The 19,958-nt window shown below is 41.1% G+C and overlaps 1 protein-coding gene across 10 annotated transcripts in view; it reads left to right on the top strand.

The window, feature by feature from the left end:
* The window catches only part of SYNE1 (spectrin repeat containing nuclear envelope protein 1), a 498,327-nt gene that overhangs the window by 350,569 nt on the left and 127,800 nt on the right, over positions 1-19,958 (top strand). For 7 of the 10 annotated variants that reach the window (XM_075064059.1, XM_075064058.1, XM_075064055.1 and 4 more), the window contains 7 exons: positions 1,784-1,957; positions 8,253-8,444; positions 14,619-14,753; positions 15,579-15,685; positions 17,074-17,230; positions 18,404-18,535; positions 18,742-18,897. In XM_075064059.1, coding sequence (XP_074920160.1) covers positions 1,784-1,957; positions 8,253-8,444; positions 14,619-14,753; positions 15,579-15,685; positions 17,074-17,230; positions 18,404-18,535; positions 18,742-18,897 — 1,053 coding nt within the window. The remainder of the gene's footprint in view (positions 1-1,783; positions 1,958-8,252; positions 8,445-14,618; positions 14,754-15,578; positions 15,686-17,073; positions 17,231-18,403; positions 18,536-18,741; positions 18,898-19,958) is intronic. The other 3 variants (XM_075064060.1, XM_075064057.1, XM_075064054.1) reach the window with 1 other exon arrangement.

The raw sequence follows: 19,958 nt of genomic DNA, 5'->3' as shown, positions 1-19,958 counted from the left end.
GACAAGCTTTACATGAACCAGCATGGCTAAAAATAGCAATGTAGATGCAGTGGCACGGACTTAAGCGTCGGCTATACAAGCATGCCCAGGACCCTAGATACTCACATTACTAGCTCATCTTGCTGCATCTTTGCAGCTATTTTTAACCACGCTAGCATGGGTATATCTACCCATGCAGCAGTCACACCTCAGATTGCCGCACAGACATATCGTAAGAGGCAGAGCACAGAACTCACAGTCCAGGGGGAGGGGAGAGAAGGCTAACATGCCTTCCTAATCCTGGTCTGCTCTGGAACCCCCAGCATAATTTCGCCCAGGAATCTTGTCTAAATTTTGGCAGTTCCTGGGGTTGCCCTGTGAGAAGTAGCGCTGAGTGCTGCAGTTGCACCCCCAGCACACTTCCTGTGCCCCCAGGTCTTGAAAACAGTGTTCTTAGGAGGCAGCCTTTGGACTCTCCATAGTGCCTGAACTGGGAGAATCCTCTCAGCCAGAACCAGGGCTCTTAGGACCCTTTTATGTGCCATAAAGGTCCTGGAACAAGAATGAGGCCCTCCCTCTGTATAGCTTGCGTTCTGTAGCACTGGGCGGTATGTTTGCTTGATTGCATTTAGGAGATCATAGCAAATAAAAAGAGGCAAGTGCTTATGACTGATTTTACATAAATGCAAGGCCAAATACTGCTCTGTTATATTGGAATATTGATTTTTATAGAGTAACAGAGCAAATTTATCCCGCGGTATTAATCCAGTCATTATTTCCAGTCCTGTTGGTACCTACTGAAGAACACCAGTATGACACTGTGTAATATTTCACAGGCATAGCCAATGTAGGGTATTTTGCTCTTGCCTTCTGCTATTTTTTCTTCTTCTTGTACAGAAAGCAAGCTCTGCCTACGTCCGTGAGGAATATAAACATAGAAATATTTTTAGAGCTGTGTGATACACAGATTGTACTGCCATGAGTGTGGGATGTCCATGTTACTCCACATGTGGAAGTAACTAACTAGTAAACCAGAACTTGAATAGTGTTAAATTTAGTATTTACTGGCTGAGATACTTAACCAACTGCAGAATTCTTTCAAAAGTCCTGCAGTGTAATTAATCTTTTTTAAGATAAAATGAACAAGATAAACATCTAGAAAACTACCCAGATCCTTAACATATACTGTGTCTAGTATTTGCCTAACCCCAATAGGACTTGATTAATAGGCCAGTTAATTCAATGGAAAGATTCCCATTCACTTCAGTTGTTGTGGATCATACTTATAGAGAGGAAGTATGAACTCAGTATGTGTCATGGAAATGTTGGGCCAGATCTTCAGCTAGAGTATAGCAGCGTAGCTCCAGTGACTTCAGTGGAACTACATGGATTTATACCAGTTGAGAATCTAGCTCCTTTTATAATTGAGAATTCCAGATGTTAAAGAACCGTTTTTGTAGGTGGAAGGATTATTAAAAGATTTTTCAGTTGCTATGCAAAAATGGACAGATGATGGCTAGAGAACTTGTGTATGAAAGAGTGACAGAGACAGAAACATACAATGTATCAGTAGTCTTTTTAAAAAGTCAGAATACTCTTAATGATTGAATAGTATGGTAATTTTATTTAATTGTATGTTCTGCATATAGAAGTTATTGGCTCAAACTCAGTTCTACATTCTGGCTGCAGTGGCCTTTCTCACATCCTACTATATTGCCATTTAAGGTACCACTCATCTGCTTTATATTGTATTTCTAAAGAAAGACCCACCCACCCCCAATAACAGCCCACATTTTACCAATAGGAAAAACTCAATGAGCAGCTAGAAGAACAGCGACAAGAGCAAGCCCTGCAGAGATATCGCTGTGAAGCTGATGAGCTTGACCATTGGCTACTCAATACCAGAGCCTCTTTGGACACCACTTTGATTACTTCTGAGGAACCCATGGACATGGATGCTCAACTGGGTGACTGTCAGGTAAAACAATAATGATGGTTCAGTTCTTCAACTATTACAGTGAGTAATACCTTGTTCCATGAATAGTTCCATTGACTTCAGTGACATCGCTGTGGAATTAGAAAAGTAGAATCAGGACTATTCTTTGTTACCATGTGAAGGGACACACCTTCCGGGAGGAGGCTAAGGGGCTCTTCTGGGCCTGTGCTGCACAAGCAAGGCGCACCTGCAGGGCTTGTTCAGCCCAGAACAGGAGGAGCTTAAAAGGGGAAATTTGCCATGGTAAGGCATGGTGAACAGGAAGAAGACTGCTCCTCCAAGAGACTGAGGGTAACAGAGCCGGTCCAGCTAAGGAGGAGTCAGATGTGGGAAAAACTATTCCCAGAGGTGCCTGGCTGTCAGCAAAGCAGTATGCCCCAGGAAGAGGGGTGGGAGGTAAACTCCTTGAAGGAGCAATAGACTTTGGGAGACTAAGCTGATAAAGCCAAACATGCCGGGGCTGTCTGAGATACTGTCTCTTTTCCAGCCACCCCAAGTGTTGCCAGCTGGGGTAGAAGAGAAGGTAAATTATGAACAGTGGGACCTGCGGAGAACGAGGGGGTGTCTCGGAAGCTCTTTCCACCCACATACCTACAAAAATAATGATCAAGCACAGTCAAAACATGTTTTAAAAGTCACAATATTTCAATATAATGTTAACAAACTGTTATATCCTGGTTACTGAGATCCTTGGGATTATAACCTTCCAACAAAAAAAATGGAACCTTAATATTTAAAACTTTTGTTAAGGCAGTTGAGGATGCCCAGTGATAGCTTGTGCCCTTTTAGAACATTGAGTTCAGCAAAACTCAAATGTCTGAAAACTAGAAAATACTGAGTTTAGATAAACACACAGCGACCTTAAGTCTACCCCCTTTCAAGATGGCAATAGCCCCTGGGAATTATCGGCATACACTCTAGCTGCATTCTCTGTGTTAGGTGTAGCTTGTTCTGCATGGCCGGAAGAATAAGGGAAGGTGGGAGGGATAGCTAAGTGGTTTGAGCATTGGCCTGCTAAACCCAGGGTTATGAGTTCAATTCTTGAGGGGGCCACTTAAGTTTCTGAGGCAAAAATCAGTATTTGGTCCTGCTAGTGAAGGGAAGGAGCTGGACTCAATGACCTTTCAAGGTCCCTTCCAGTTCTAGGAGATAGGATATCTCCATTATTTAAAAAAAAAAAAAAATGTTGGAAGAGCTGTGATTGTGATATGAGGAGATCTGGATTTGAGTCCCCCCATGTGAGGCATCAAAGGAAAGAGGTGCATGAATACCTTGAGGTCTGCATCTCTGCAATACACAATTGTGGAGGTGGTGACAGTAGCAGGGCACTGGAGTCGTCTTGAGGTATGAGAACTGTCTGTGGAGGTAATGGCAGGAAGGGGAAAGTACAGGTTTAGGTGGTATCCTGTGTGGAAGTGGTTATATAAGGATAGGAAGTGGCTGTTAAATTTTACAAGTGTAGTATTGTGCCAGACAAGTAGGCTCAGTGTTTGAGCATGGTGGAGGTAGAACCTGTCCTTCACAGTGAAAAGTCAGAGTAGAAGTGCGTGTGTTATGAGCGTTGTGAGGCATCGCTCAAAGAAAGCAGAGTTGAAGTTGGATAGGTGTTTACCTAAACTTGGTATGTCCTGGTTTTCAAAAGTTTGAGCTGTGCTGAACTCGATGTTCTGGAAGGACGCAAGCTATCACTGGGCAGCCTTAACTCTGCATTAATATAGTCTTTTTTGCCATTTAATTTCCTAGTTTTTTAAACAGAGAAATGTGTGTTGGTAGGAGGTAGTGCTCATTTAGGCAGTTGTGGTTTTCACCTAAGTTTGCAGTTGATATTCTACTGTGGCTTGATAATAATCAAAAGACCTAGCCTTCATATAGTGTGTTTCATCAGTAGATCTCAATGAACTTTATATCATTATCCCCATTTTACAGCTGAGAGACAGAGGTGAAGTGGCTTGCCCAGCATCACCCAGCAGGCCAGTCACAGAGCTAGCACTAGTCTCAGTTCAGATCTTTCCACTAGGCCACATGGCTGTTCTGTAATTCCTCAGTGCTCCTCCCTCCTCCTCTTGGTTTGGTATACTGGATTGGGGATGATGATCATGGTTTGAAATATTTGCAATGTGTAGTTGCTAACAGGACTTTTCCAAGAAATCTCAACCTATCTATGTTCTAGTCCTCCCCTCCCCCACACATGGGCTAACCCCCACATTGAGGTAACGTGTATATTATTAACTATTCACTTTCTCGATTTCAGGTGTTTAAATTCATGTTAACTTTATTTCCCCCACCCCCACCCCCACCCCCGAAATTCCAGCTCCAAGAGGAGCAGGGTCTCCCAGAACACACAGTGGGCAGGGAGAGTGCTCAGACCCCCGCAGGGGGGTAGGACTCCCTCAGATTTCAGCACATCCCCAAAAGGGGAGAATTCAGCATAGCAGGTTCTGAGAGGACTGACAACAGCTCATCTTCTGCTACCTCTCACATTCTCCAGCTCCTTTCACCTTCTTCCCCTAATTGCTACCCATTTACCCCTCATCTTAGGCCCTGACCTATCACCCATTCCCCCACATTCCTAGCCCAATCACCACTTCCTTCTCAGTAAGCATTTGAATGCATGTGTAATTTATTTTCTTTTCAAAAATAGTTTCAGTATCTTTTGAATATTCCACTGTGCACAGATGACAGTTCTAAAAAAAACCCCAAAACTAAATAAACCCATATCAGCATTTGACAGAAGCAAATTTTTACAGACGTTTACAGCTCTTTCTCAGATTTCAGCCCAGGGTGGGTTTCAAACCTCAGAGTTGCAAGAATCTCTAAATTTGATGAAATGTTGTTGTTTTTTTCTGGGGGCTGTATCTCAGGAACCCTTTGCTCAAACGAGCCCACATTTGGATTACTAATCCTGCCCTACACTCTCATGAGGCATAACAATTTTCAAGACAATCTGCATAAGCACATAGATTTTAGAGCATTTAGAAGAGTCATCCTTGAAACCAAAAGCTGGCCTTAACCTTAACTCTGGGGATGGGCTCTATACATCTGTTAACAATAGAGCAGGCTTAGGGGTCTGACATTGCCCATTGATCTCAGTGGGATGTTCTCAAGTGAAAGAGAAATGGAGATAAATACAGCCTGAAACAAGAGCTTTGAGACTTGTGAATTACTCTGTTCATGTCAGTCAGTGTTCCATCTCACCTCCACTGTGCTGGAGACTCTCTGATACATGTCAGGCATATCCATTCTCAGCTCCCCACCCCAAACTCAGCACTGTGTTCTTGGAGCATGCTCCGAGCATGCCTGTTCTAAGCTTCCAAACCAGAGGGGCAGGGCCTCCCCAGACCCTGGTTCACAGAGTTGGGGGAGAGTAGAGAGATGGGCTCAGATCCCCTTAGAGGGACAAGACACCCCAAATCCCAGCTCACATGCGGGACGGCAGAGGGAAAGGGGCTCAGGCACCTGCAGAAAGTCAAGAACCTGGTTTACACGATGGGATAAGAATGGAAGGTCAATGTTCCCCTAGATGGGCAGGTGCCCCAGATCCTAGCACAGACTCAGTGCAGCAGGGCTCAGACAGTTAGACTCCAGCAAGGAGGCACAGACCTCACAGATCCCAGTTTACATATTAAAAGGTAGGGAGAGGGGCCCAACCCTCCCAGAAAACCAAGCTCCTCCAGAACCTGGCTCATGTTGGGGACAAGAAGGATGGGTCATACCACCATAGATGCTCAGGGAGCCCCAGCTCTCGGCACACACATGAGGGATAGCAAGCAGGACTCAGACCCCCAGATAGACAAGCCCCCTCCAGAGTCTGGCTCCTATGGGGAGTGTCACATGCGTGTAGAGGGGCTGGGGGCCCTCAGACTGTGGTGCACACAGGAAGGGGAGCTGATAGATGCCCCTGTTCTCCCAGCCCCATGTCTCCCATTTTAGTGTTTCACCCTTCTTCCCACCTACTTTTTCCACCCCTAAGAGCCCTCCCCTCCAAGTGTGCATTTGTTTGGGTAGTTTATTTTCTTTTTAAGAAGTAGTTTTGGTGCCTTTCTCTTAGGGATCAAAGGTCTCAAACCCTGGTCCATAGGGCTTGTAGGCACCAATAAGCTGTAACCTGCCATCCAGTGATCTGCTAACAGTTGCCCAACTAGAATCTGAACTCCAGCAGAGGACTCCAGTGCTGGACTATGATTGCAGAGCTCTGGGGGTCCTGATTGGTTCCCTGGTTGTACTTAAACTGAACACAGGGGCAGGAAGTTGTTTGCACAACTGTGTTTCCATGTTTAGGACTCCTCCTCCTGCAGTACCTGCTCCTATTGTCAGTAATTTCCTGGTAACCTGACCTTGCATCCCTCCTGGCACCTAACTCTTGGGCTGCCCTCTGGTCTGTCTCAGACTCTGACCTCCTGTCATCTGATCGTGCTTGGCTCCCAACTCCTGCTCTGACCACTAGATCAGACTGCCAACATGCTGGTCATGACACTTCTGAATATTCTACTGTATTCAGATTATATTTCCCCAAAATAAAAAATCCAGTTTGGTAGAGGTAGATTGGAACATCATGCCTGCTTTTTTCACTTCAGATTTCTACCCTAGGTTGGATTAAAATTGACACAGCCAGATGTGGTGCTCAGATTTAACAATCATTACATAGCCTAAGAGCCACCCAGGTCCTGTAATGTAGAGGTAGTTTTTTTCAGGTAATTAGTACCTCTCTCTGCAGATGCTCAGGGTAATCCTTGATGTGCATAAGCGGAGAAGCAAACTCTTTTTAAAATACTATTTTAATATGATTTCCCCCAAAAGGATTGCTGGGTGCTGGAGATCCTGGTATGAAGATTTGGTCCCTGATTTCTGTGCTGGTTAGTTTTCCTTTATGCACTGATTCAGAGCTCAGCTACCCTGGGGTGAATCATGAGTAACTCTGTTGAAGTTAGTGGTGTTACACTGGCTGAAAATGGATGCAATAAAGATTAGAATCAAACCATGTTTCCAGTCTTTAAGAGCTCTTCAGTAGTTGGATTTTCAGTCTGCCCAATCACTGTTCATTCTTGGGAAATGTGTTGCTATCTGTAGACCAACACTTTGAAGTTAAAATAAAATTGTAGTATGATTTATCATTTGTATGTAAACGTTAGGAAATGGATTAGTGAAAAGGCAATAGCTAATTTAGTGTGAAAAAATTAATACTGCTCTTCAAGTAATGGTACTTTAAATTGCCTGTGTTTCAAAACTCACAACACAATCCTTTGTGTAATAAATTTAACAAATGTTTTCATTTTTTCAAGTTCTGCCCATCTTTTACAGCACACATTCTTTCAGAGGACGAAGCTGCTAGAGCAGTGGTTCTCAAACTTTTGTACTGGTGACCCCGTTCACATAGGAAGCCTCTGAGTGTGACTCCCCCTTGTATAAAAAGTGTTTTTAATTTATATTTAACACCATGATAAATGCTGGAGGCAAAGCAGGGTTTGGGGTGGAGACTGACAGCTCACAACCCCCCACGTAATACCCTCACGACCCCCAGTTTGAGAACCTCTGCTCTAGAGCACTTGACAGGTGCTGTGGAAAATGGAAACGCACCTTTATCAGACTAAATCTGAGTAAAAATCTAATATGATCTTTTAATTTGGAAGCAGCAAAATGTGCCTCATTATCTATTTAATATATAAATAGTGAGCTGCATATCAGGAAAATAGATTATGAAAACATGTAAGCCACAGATTTGTCACTGTAAATCGCTCTCTAGACTAAAGAGGATTATACAGAGGATCTCAAGGCCATTCAAGCACCAATCAGAAAAGGCAAACAGTGAGAAGAGAAGCTTATCAATACAGACACAGCAATGTGGGGGAAGGAGGGTGGGAAGGCAGAGAGAATGACTTCTTTCCTGTTATATATTCAATGAAGAGGAAAGGAGTAGCCATAGCTGTGTGTGATCTATTTATTGTCCTTATGCAGTGGTGTCACTGTCCAGCACAAAAAGAATGGAGTAGCCACTAGGCATCTTAGCCACAGTTGCCGTTGAAATGCAAAAAAGGGTGTCTCCTTTGTAGCACATTTTCTGTTTCAAATAAGCCAACTTTTCAATGAACTTCTTTTAAAGTTTAAAACCAAAAATAAAAGGTTGCAAGCGTATTTCTGAGGACTCTAGAGGGGACTGGAGAGCAAAACAAGGAAAATCTTTAGTTTGGAAGAGGATGAGGTAGGCCACGGGTCTCCTTGCCCGGAAGCTTGGTGAATGCTGGAAATGTATGGATTTGCCTCTTTGCTTTTGCTGCTGCAGAACATGCTGGTGGAAATAGAACAGAAAGTGGTGGCCTTGTCAGAGCTCTCCGTGCACAATGAGAACCTGCTCATGGAAGGAAAGGCGCACACAAAGGATGAGGCAGAGCTATTGGCCGTAAAGCTCAGAACTTTAAAGGGAAGCCTTCTGGAGCTGCAGAGAGTGCTGCATGACAAACAAATCAACATTCAAGTAAGCAGCTCTTTGTAATTGGCTTTGTAGGGACCAGTATTTTTCCCCCTAACAATTAAGATAGGGGGTTTCAGACAATTGGGAGAGGGAGTTAAGAAATGTTTTACCATTATAATGTAAGTTACACATATTAAAACAACAAATAGCAGGATGCTAAAACATATACAGAATTAGCTGTAGCTTAATATTTGCATGATATAACACAGATCGTTGATTTCATAATTAAGTTAATTTTATCTCAGTATCGTTACTAGACAGCAATAACGTACTATTTGATTAGTTGGCCTAAATTTACTGAACCCTTATCCCCAGTCTTTTGTCTGTTGTAGATTGTAAGCTCTCTGGGGCAGGTACTGTACTTACTTTTTTCCGTATAATGCATTGTGAGCATACAAGAATCAAATCATCAACAAAATAATGGAACATATATTAAATGTTGCAATCAGTAACAAGTATCATCCATCTAGATAAGATATTCTCTCCCTTGAAGAAATGGGGAACAAAGATTGACAGATTTAATCTGAATATTGCTTTAGGATGTTACTCCCAGCAGTATGACTGTACCTAATGCAACTAGATAATGTCTTTTGTTTTCACAGTTATCTTATTTATTCTTTAGGCTAAATTAGCATGCGGAGAAGGGAGAGCACAGAAGAAAGTCGAACATGTTAACATGACAGACTTGCTTTTGGTTTTGAATTTCCTTGCTCTGGGATTTTTTTTCTTCTTCTCTAGCCTTTGGTGTGCAAATCACATACATGATAAGCTTCAAAAGATGTCTGTATTGTAATACAGATTGAACTTTATGGAGCACTTAGCTTGAAAAGTTACTAGGAACTATTTTTAGTCCTAGTGCCTACAGAAGTGCAAAAAAACAACAATAAAAAAAGTTTTGTTTTGTTTTTTTCAAAAAAGCAGATACCTAATCTGAACAGCAAAAGTATGATATTAGATGTGTTGCGAATTTTTTATTCTGAAAAGAAAACATTTCATGCCAATTACCCCTTCAACATTATTCTTGCATAGTAAACCTCATGATTATGCAAATTAAATAAATGTTACCAGCAGTGTGCTGAGGTATAATATTGTCTCATGTATGTCATATAAAATCACTGGCAAAATGCAAAGATAGTAATAGGTATCAAAACTTGATTTCTTGCATGATGGGTTTTTAAATACAATAAGATAAATGAACCCCAGTTTTATTGTAAGCTTATTTACAGAATTTTTGGCTACTTTGCTAATATTAAGATAATTTTGTTATAATTTAAAGTTATTATTGGACTTAAATCATCCACTTACCCCAAAATGTTACATAAATGCAACACTTCCATTTTATTTAAAGACCATGTTCTTGGAAGTTTATATATCCATGTAAGCAGCTATTTTAGCTTTTAGGACTTCAGTTGCAGGTCATGAACATAAGAAGATAGAGGAAGCTGTGTAACATCAGATCAGTGAAGGATATTTTAGTAAATGACTAAATGGGAAGCGGGTAGGTTTAGAAGATAAAATAAAAAAGAGCAAGTTAAAAATCACTTAGAAAAGTTAGATGCCTGCAAGTCACCAGGGCCTGATGAAATGCATCCTAGAATACTCAAGGATGTAGAAGAGTATCTGAGCCTTCTAGCTCATATCGTTGGAACGTCATGGGAGACGAGAGAATTCCAGAAGACTGGAAAAGGGCAATTAGCTGCCTCATCTATAAAAGGGAATAAAAACAATCTACAGGAAACTACAGACCGTTAGTTTAACTTTCTGTGCCCAGGAAGATTAATGGGAGCAAGTAATTAAAGAAATTTTATCTGCAAACACTTGGAAGTGGTAGGTGTATAGGGAAATAGCCAGCATGGATTTTGTAAAGAACAAATCACATCAACCAATCTGATAGTTTCTGTTGATAGGATAAAACGAAGTCTTGTGCGATAAGGAGAAGCGCGTGGATGTGGAATACCTAGATTTAGTAAGGCATTTAGATATGGTCTCGCATGATATCCTTATCGATAAACTAGGCAAATACAATTCTAGATGGGGCTACTAGAAGGTGGCGTGCAATAACTGGCTGGATAACCGACTCAGAGAGTAGTTATTATGGCTCCCAATCCTGCTGGAACAGTATAACAAGTGGGTTTCCGCAGGGGTCTTTTTGGGACTGGCTTTGTGCTTCAATATCTTCATCAAGGACTCTTAGATGTTGGCATAGATAGAAATACGCTTATTATTAAGTTTTGCAGACGATACCAAACTGGGAGGATTGAACTGCTTTTGAGAGACACGGTCAAATTCAAAATGGATCTGGACAAGTTGGAGAAATCGGTTCTGAGGTAAACTGGATGAAGCTTCAACAAAAGACAAATGCAAGTGCATCCACTTAGGAAGGAACACATCAGTTTCACACTACAGAAGGGGAAGAACTGTCTAGGAAGGGTATGGAGAAAGGAGATCTAGGATCATTGTGGACCACAAGCTAAATATGCAAGTCAACAGTGTGATACTTTGCAAAAAAAGCACACGTGATTTGGATGCATTTAACAGGTGTGTGGGTAAACAAGACACGAGAAGTCATTCTTCCGTTCTACTCTTGCAGCGGTTTAGGCCGTAACTGGAGTATTGTGTCCCGTTCTGGGCACCGATTTCAAGAAAGATGTGGAAAATTGGAGAGGGTCCAGAGAAGAGCAGCAAGAATGATTAAAGGTCTTGCGAACATGACCTATGAAGGAAGGCTGAAAGAATTGGGTTTTTTTAGTTTGGAAAAGAGAAGACTGAGAGGGGACATTATAGCAGTTTTCAGGTATCTCTGTCCAAGTAATGTCCATATTATCACTTCCCATGGAAGTCATGGTGGTGGCATACTTAAAATGTGTCCTAAATATGGCGATCACCATCAGTATCTTACCATGTTTGATGCTTTAGATTGGTTTACTCTACTTAGACTTTCTGATATTGTAAGAAACTCTTTCCAATGAACTCTGAATAACGTCCATGACTCTGCTCCATAAAGGTGGACTGACATGATGCTAGAGTTAAAAATGTGTCATTTTCTGTCAGCGCCAATCGTGCAACTTCTTGAAATCTTTTCCAGTTTATGAAAATTGTTTGCTGCTTTTGATATTTGTTACTTGACATCAAGTGTGGTGTCACCATCATTGCACAACTCACTCCCTAGAAAGATGAAAGTACTTACTACTTCTATGTTTCTTTGTCCATTCAAATGTCATTCTGCTCCTTCCCCTCTCACTGAGCAGGAAGTAGGGATTCTGTGAGTGCATGGAAGGCAAGGAGTCAGAAAAAGAAGCAGAGACAAGTTCTTAAATGAGGCTGGGAAAAGGAGGTGTTCAATGGAAAGGTTTAGAAGGGACTAGACAGGAGAGGCGAGGAAGCCAGAGGCCGGGGGGAGGAAGGAAGCAAAGACCTGTAAGCCAGAGACATTCAATTAAATGTTTACAGATCAGGTCCTCTTCCCATCTCCCATCCTAGGCCCAATCCATTCTAGCCCTCCCTAAATCATGGGCTTGCAACCGATGCAGAGGGGCAAAGATGAGGAAAATGGTGAAGATAATGGCCAGAATTTTTAAAAGTGATGTCTAAATTTAGGCTCCTATGTCCATAAATAAGCATCTAAATAAATGACTTGATTTTCAGAAAGGCTGAGCACCCACAACTCATAGTGAAGCACTTACTTTTTCTAATGCAATAAAAGACTGAGAAACATTTTATTCTTCAGAAAGTTCCCAAATGTGTATAGTTCAGTTAAGGTTAAAAGCCCACTAACCTCAATTTCAGTGTTGTTACTCAAGTGTTGTTGGCTAACTTTCATGTAGCTTTTTAAAAATCAGGCAGAGGCCTAAATTTACCATTGACTGCACATATTTGGCTCCCAGTGAAATCAGTGGGAGCTGTCTGTGCCCCTCTGAGGGCAGAATTTGTTCCTAGTTTCCTACAGATTCAGTGACTATTAGATTCTTTCCCAGTTGTCTTTGTTTGAATTTTTTTTTTATTTCTTGTAGCTCTGTAAGCAGTGCAATTCTTAGGCTTTCAAAGCAAACAATATATTTTGGGGGTTTGGAATCAGTACAGAAAAACAACAGGAGAAAGTGTTCCATGATAGCCTGGTATTTCTGTATCCAGATATTTAAAAGGTGCTAACTTTGAATATACTCAGACAAGCACAAAACCCCAAAATTCCAGAACCATATAAGTTCATGTCTGTAAAATGCTGGAGAAGAAAATTTGTGCTTAAATCCCTGCATTTAAATACATTCTTCTGCTATTGCTGATCAGCACTTCTGAATTTACAATGGATGTGGATTTCATTGAGTATTTTAGGGGTCAAGGATTATGGAAAGGTGGCTGGATCAAACGAAATATCATCTGTACAACTGAGGGCTTTGTTTTCTCTTTGAGAGGAGTTTATACAAAAAACTTGTCTAATAATTTATTTGAGAAGAAAGGATCTATTATATACAATTAGGAAGGGTGAATGGGAATCAGTTTTCCTAAAATTGCTGTCTGTCCATCTCTTTATCTCTGTTTGTCTCTGACAATCAACACTCTATCTTTTGTATTTATCTTTTTATCTACCACAGATTAACTGATTCAAATATACTTATTAATTTTGGGGCTTAGTGTGTAGGCCAGAATGACAACCAGCATTCTCTCATTTGTAAATAATCAGTAAGCTAATGGAAACAATCAACTAATTCCCATCATTGTCAGTTGGAACTTTTAAAGCTGGTAGTCATTTTAGGCTAGAGATCAATTAGTGGAGGTCTTCACTTTTAAAAAACAAATGGAATGTTTGAGTGAGGTACTGGATTAGCAGCCCTGAAGAAAGTGATCTGCAGTTTATCCATGGAATAACATTCACAGAATGAATGCACAGGGCAACTGCAACTGGAGCTGGGTGAAATTTTTCAGACTAGTAGTTTATTCAATTAAAAAATGCAGTTCTAATTGACCCAAAATGATTCATGAATTTGACCCAGTTAATTTCATCTGGGAAACATTTTTCAGGGTCAGTCTCAGAAAACTATGCTTGTGTCACCTTTAGCCAGTGATTAGTGCACTTAGCTGGAAGATGCAGGTTTAAATCCCTACTTTGGAGCAACACTTAAACTCAGTGTTTCCCTAGCCCAGGTGAGCTGCCTAACCTCTGAGCTATGCTACTCACAAACTCTTCTGCTAAAGTTGTTCCATTCTATATATTGATTATAATTGGGTCAGAGAGAGAGAAAGAGGCTATAACTTGGTGATTAAGAGATTCACCTGGTGCTAAGAGGTGTGGATTCAAATCTTCTCTCTGCCTGATTCAGATGAGAGATTTAAATTCACCTCTGCTATCTCCCAGGTGAGAGCTTTATTCTCTTGTATTCTCTGGCCCAATGAATAGTTAAGTAGTTATACAAAGCAGAACAGGAGAGAGAGAGTAGCCTATCCCAGAATAGCTAATAGCTTGGTGGTTGGGGTACTTGCACAGTAGAAGAGGGTGCCTCAGTTTGCTTAAATATGTATACAAAGTGGGGTATCTTCAGTAGGTGAGATTGAGAATAACTCACCCCAGGATAGCCTGGAGGTGAGACTGCTCAGGGGGGAGATCTGAATTCAAATCTCTGCTCCAGAGTGGAGATTCACAGCTGGGTCTCCCACATGCCTGGCCAGTTCCCTCATCACTAGCTAAAGGTTAAAAGGAAAGACGCTATCTCACTTTTCTGAATCTGACTGGATTTTTCCAGTTTGCTGACAAATTCTAAACATTTTCTGAAGGAAAATAATATTTTGGTTTGCTGGATGAACTGAAAAATCAATTATTTGCCCCATTCTAACTGCAACCCTTTTCATTGCTGTCTTGTTAATGTGCCTTTTCTCTGAACTGAAGGGACCTCATGTAAGAAAGTCTATGCCAGTCCTGTTCCTCTGATTCTGCTAGCAAGATGCCAGTTGTGGTGGAGGTGTTTGCTTGGTTTGTTTTATGGAGACCTACCTGATACAGGCCAACAAACTAATAAATTTAGCTCAGCTGTGACTTGAAGTTACGTGAGCCAGCAACTTAAAGAGTTGAAAGGCGCTATACCGCATTAATATGGACTGAGCAAGCCAGTGTCTCACATTTCATTGTAACATAAAAGATCCCTGTTATATAAAGTGATTGATTGTTTCTTTTCTTCTTAATCAAAGCAGGGAGCTTTACAAGACAAGGAGGAGTGTGAATTGGACCTGGTATCCTCACACAGTCCCAGTGTCCAAGAATGGCTGGCACAAGTACAAACAACCCGTTCCCAGCAGCAACAGAGCAACCTCCAGCAACAGAAAGTTAGTACTTTGTACTTCCCATGCACTGACAAAAGGGTGGGTATAGGGCCATGTTTCCACCTCCTCTTCTCACAAGCCAGCCAAGCTACCTAGCTACTGAGAGGGAGCCATGTTGCACTATCTGTTGTAGGGTTTTCTACAGCACTACAGGATCTAAGGCCCCAGTGCAGCAAATTACTTAAGTATGTGCTTTAATACTTTCTGAATAAGGGCTAAAAGCTTTGTGCTAGCATGCTGCATTATCCAGCATACCTGGAACACTAAAGAGATTATGCTCCCCATCAAAGATCTGATAGAGCCAGCCAGACCAGATTAACGATGACCTTGTGGTAACGGCACTGAATGGGGACCCAAGAAATCTGTGTTCTGTTTCTGGCCCTGCCCATTATTTCCTGTGTAAACTTGGGCAAGTCACTTAATCTCACTGTCCCTCAGTTCCCCATCTGTACACTGAGGAGGATACTTACCTTACTTCACAGAGGTGTTGTAAGGATACATTCATTAGGGTTCTGAAGTGCTCCACTGCTGTCTTATGGAGGCAATAGATACATGCACCCTTGTGGAGTCGTAGTTTGGCATGACTGAGTCGTAAGTAGCATATTGTTTTTTTGAGATTACTCACCTTAATAACAATGAGGGGAGGCTATGGACATCAGTATCATTCTGGGAAGGTCTGTGAGCATCTATACACATCTCCTGAGCATTTATTTTGATGGCTGTCCAATTCTGATGGTTAAGAGAGGTAAAAACATGCATAGTATACGCATGAATTTATGACCAGAAAAAAAAAAACCTATTAACATAGCTGCCTTTGTTCTCTGTTAGGAGCTGGAACAAGAGCTGGCAGAGCAGAAGAACCTGCTTCGTTTAGTAGCAAGCCGTGGAGAAGAAATCCTAACCCAACACTCTGCTCCAGATGGCCGTCAAGCTAGGTGAGCTTTGATACATTTTTTTTCAGCAGAGATCCCTAAGCCTTCATACTTTGGCTTCTTTGCTTCTGTCTGTTTCTTCCACATTGTGTTCTCTAATTTTTATTCTGTTTGTGTTTGTATGGAGCCTAGCACAATGGGGTCTTGGTCCGTGACTGGGGCTCCTAATAATACTATCCTAGACCATTGTGATCTGAAAGCATAATCTTGTTAGCAGTTGAATTGTCTATAACTTATTTTCTCTGCATTAAGTTAATTAAGACTTTTATCTTTGGTTCCCAGAGTGTTCCTTGAATTTTGAGCCTTAGGATGAGCTTCTCACCCTCACTCTGGACAATTTACGCCAATCATTGGTTCAGGCTGGGGGAGAATTCTCCCTGGCAGTAACTGAAGAAGACATATACAGCCTGCTTGAGGATTCCCGCAAGCCATGGCATGGGAGTATGCAGGGGTGGGGTTGGGGAACGTGGAGAGTCCTGGATTTCCATTTGCTGCAAAGCTGGCCATTAACAGCCCTGGGGGTGGGGCAGATAGGATGCCATAAATTAGAACAGCTCTCAGAGCTGCTTAAATAACATTACCTCCTGCAATATTCCAGAATCTGGGAGGCATAAAGGTGGCTCAGAGGATTGTGGAGCAAAAGTTTTGATGCTCAGTATCACCGATTTTTACTTCAAAACCAGTGTATGTGAAATGACTCAGCAGAGGAAGGAGGTCAGTTGATCTCAGCAGTTTGTCTTCCTCAGGGGTTAGTGTTTACAACAAGGAAGTATAATAATTTAAAATAAATTGAAAATCTCCCAAGTTTGGGATTCAAGCCAGTCCTGTAATAGTTGTGGAACAGTTGTTTTCCAAATAGCCCCAGTCACAGCCTTACCCCTGAACTTGGTTATAAAAGAAGGGGGAAAGTTGAACTTAACCTTTTATTCACCAAGGTTCAGGTAACATGTCTGACATGAGGAGAAGTAATGCAGGATACATACAGGGGGGAAAAATAGAGAGAGAGAGTTGATCCAAATTAATAACTAGTAATTTAAATAACTTCTCATTCTTTGAAATAAAAACTGATTCAGATTTTAAATTTGAATGTAATGTATTTTTCATGAATTTGGGGGTTGTATGTGTATTTCTATTAGCTTATATGAGTGTTTTCAGCTCCATACAGTTCATAAAAGTTGGACTTGTCTGGTTATATCTGAGTATTTATTTCTGTTCTAAATGTATCCATATTACTGCCTGAAAGTACAAGTAAAAGCTTTTTTTTTTTTTTTTAAGGCTTTTATTTCAAAATTGAATTATGTGAAAAAATCATAATTGAAAGGGGCAAGAAACACATTTAATTACAATCCTTCCTGTATAGTTTGAGCTTAATTCATATTTTTTTGTCACAGTGAGAAGCCTGATGTGTTATCTCAGGAGTTAGGCTTGGAAGGTGAGACTCCGTCAGCTGAAGATCAAATGAAAATGAAATGGGAAAGCTTGCACCAGGAATTCAGCACCAAACAGAGACTGCTGCAGAATGCTTTGGAACAGGAAGAGGCACAGCCGGTAGCTATTTTTAATGTCTCTGTGCACTCTTATATGAAAAGCATGTAGTTGAGCACACAAAGTACAGTTTATGCACAGAAAATGCCTTATGTAGAATACATGTATATAAAAATAGTTCGAGTATAAAACATGATTTTTGTAAAATTTTAGAAATTAACCAGAATTGGAAGTATTATTAATCCCAGACCTCAATGAGGCCAGGATTTCACTCATAAGGTTTTACTGCAAGAGATAAATGGTTCAAGATTTGCGTGGATCGCAGATAACCTTCACTTTAGATGTAAGCAGAACCATTTGTCAGCTATCCAAGGGTCTGGCTGAGATTAAAACAAATAATTATTATTAGTTTATTTGTATTTTAGTAGTGCCCAGAGGCCCCATTTAGGACTGGGGCCTTCCTGTGTACATATGGCAAGAGATTGGCTCTGTGTGAAAGAGCTTGCAGCCCAGTTTAAAGTGAAATGCGGCAAAGGTGTGCATCAAAGAGAGAATGAGTAAAGAATGAGAACAACAGCGATGAAGGTGCATGTTTATGTAGACTCACTCTGGGCTTGACTCAGTTTACATAAAACCCAGTGAAAACTTTCTCATGGATGCTAATGGAAGCTGGATTGGGCCTTATGTGTAAATGTAGATGGTTTTGTTATTTAAAAATATGGTACAATATAAATATAGTCAGCGATCCTCATTGGCCTCTCATTTGTCCTGATTAATTTTAAAAAAAAACAAAACTGACCACCCACTATTTTTTTCCATGGGTGTTCCAGCTCTGGCACACCCACACAGTTAGTGCCTATGCAAGGTAGAGAAGAATTTGTCTAGCTGCAGCTCCCAGCCATTGGATAGTGTTATACTGTCCTTTTCCTCTTGTTAGGCACTGGTTTAGTGCTCTGTTCCAGAATGGTGTAGTAACTGTAGCTTTCCAACATATTACTATTTCAGCATCTCTGGGTATTCATATCTCATTGCTAAGTCTAGCTCAGCTAAACTGTCCATACATGCTGTGACCTTCCAGTGTGAGCAGCTTTTATACAATATGAATTTATAACAGCGATATGTGTGTGACTTATTTAATAGTGTAGGGGCTCCTCAGCCAGTAGTAGTATCTATGTTTTCATTTGAGAGATCCAGTGTACATCAGAAATACTCTAACCAATACTTCTCTCCTAGCAGCTTTACAGCAGACCAAACAGACTGATGTCTGGCCTACCCTTGTATAAAGGGGAAGGAAAGGCACAAGATAAATCATCATTTGAATCTATACTGGTTGGTTTGAACCAGGCCTTTGAAGATGTTTCATCTCAGGTACAGTGACATTGTTTGTTTTTTAAATCTAATTTTATGCAGAGCTGCTGTACAGAGTGAACACTCCTCTAGTTCCCCCCTAGCAGTGAGCTGGCCTCCCTGAACACTAGAAAACCGCTGGACATTACTAAGGTATATGAGGCTTCCCTGTATGGAGACAGTATGAACTGACAGACATTCCTATCACTTTGGCTCCTTTCACTCAGGCTGGAGGAGCAGAGAAGGAAAGCCTGCACATGGAGCAGAAGCTGTATGACAGCGTCACAGCCACCTCTTCTTGGCTAGATGGAGTTGAACAATGCTTGTTTGTTGCTACAGCCCTGCTTCCGGAAGAGACAGAAACTTGCCTGTATAACCAGGAAGTAAGTATTTTTAGTTTTCCAATCAGGTTCTGTTTTGCTTTGTATTTTAGGGAGAAGTAAGACTCTATAGAATAATAGTTTTGCATAATTGAATGAAACTGGAAAACTCCTTCCAGTTAAGACTCTGTCATCATAAGAATGAGGGACTTCACAAAAGCAGATGTCAACAAACATAGAGAATTGGTAGGTAAGTTACTGTGGGAAGGAAAGCGAAGGGAAAAAGATGTTCAGGAGAGCTGGCAGTTCCTCAGAGACAGTATTACAGACACAACAGTAATCTATGCAGATGAGGAGGAGAGAGGAAGAACAGTAAGAATCTAGAATGACTGTATCAGCAGCTCTTTAACTATCTAAAATCAGAAAGCAATAGTACAAAAAGTGGAAAGAAGAACATATTGCGAAGGATGAGTACAAAAAATAGCACAAGCATATAGGGGCAAAATGAGTTGCACCTAGCAAGGGACGTAAAAGGCAGTAAGAGGATGATCTAGAAATACCATAAGAGCAAAAGAAAGACACAGGACAGTGTAAGTCCAATACTTAGCAGGGGAAGAGAGTTAGTAACAGATGACACAAAAAAGGCTGGAGTATTTAATGCCTGTTATTTTTCAGTCTTCATTGAAATGATTAACACAATTAATATTAACAGCAAGGGGGAAGCAACAAGCCAGAAGAGGGTAAGAACAGGTTAAAGAATGTTTAGATATGTTAGATGTATTCAAGTTAGCGGAGCCTGATGATATTACCTTTGGGTACTTAAGGAAGAGCCCAAGCAATCTTGGAAGCATTGAGAACTCTTAGAGGTTGAGTGAGGTCTCAGAGGGCTGGAGAAAGGCAAAGAGAGTATGTATGTTTAAAAAGTGGGAGAAGGAGGACCTGGGAAATTTTAGACAAGTCAGCCTAACTTCAATATGTGGAAAGATATTGGAACAAACTATTAAGCAATCAATTTGTAGGCTTCTAGAGGATAATAGGGTGACAAGCAATAACCAACATGGATTTGTCAAGAACAATTCATGTCAAACCAACCTTATTTCATCCTTTAACAGGGTTACTGGCCT

The sequence above is a fragment of the Chelonoidis abingdonii genome, chromosome 3, assembly GCF_003597395.2.
Source record: "Chelonoidis abingdonii isolate Lonesome George chromosome 3, CheloAbing_2.0, whole genome shotgun sequence".
Lineage (NCBI taxonomy): Eukaryota > Metazoa > Chordata > Testudines > Testudinidae > Chelonoidis > Chelonoidis abingdonii.
The sequence above is the reverse complement of the archived record's forward strand: the minus strand, read 5'-3'. Positions and strand labels throughout refer to the sequence as shown.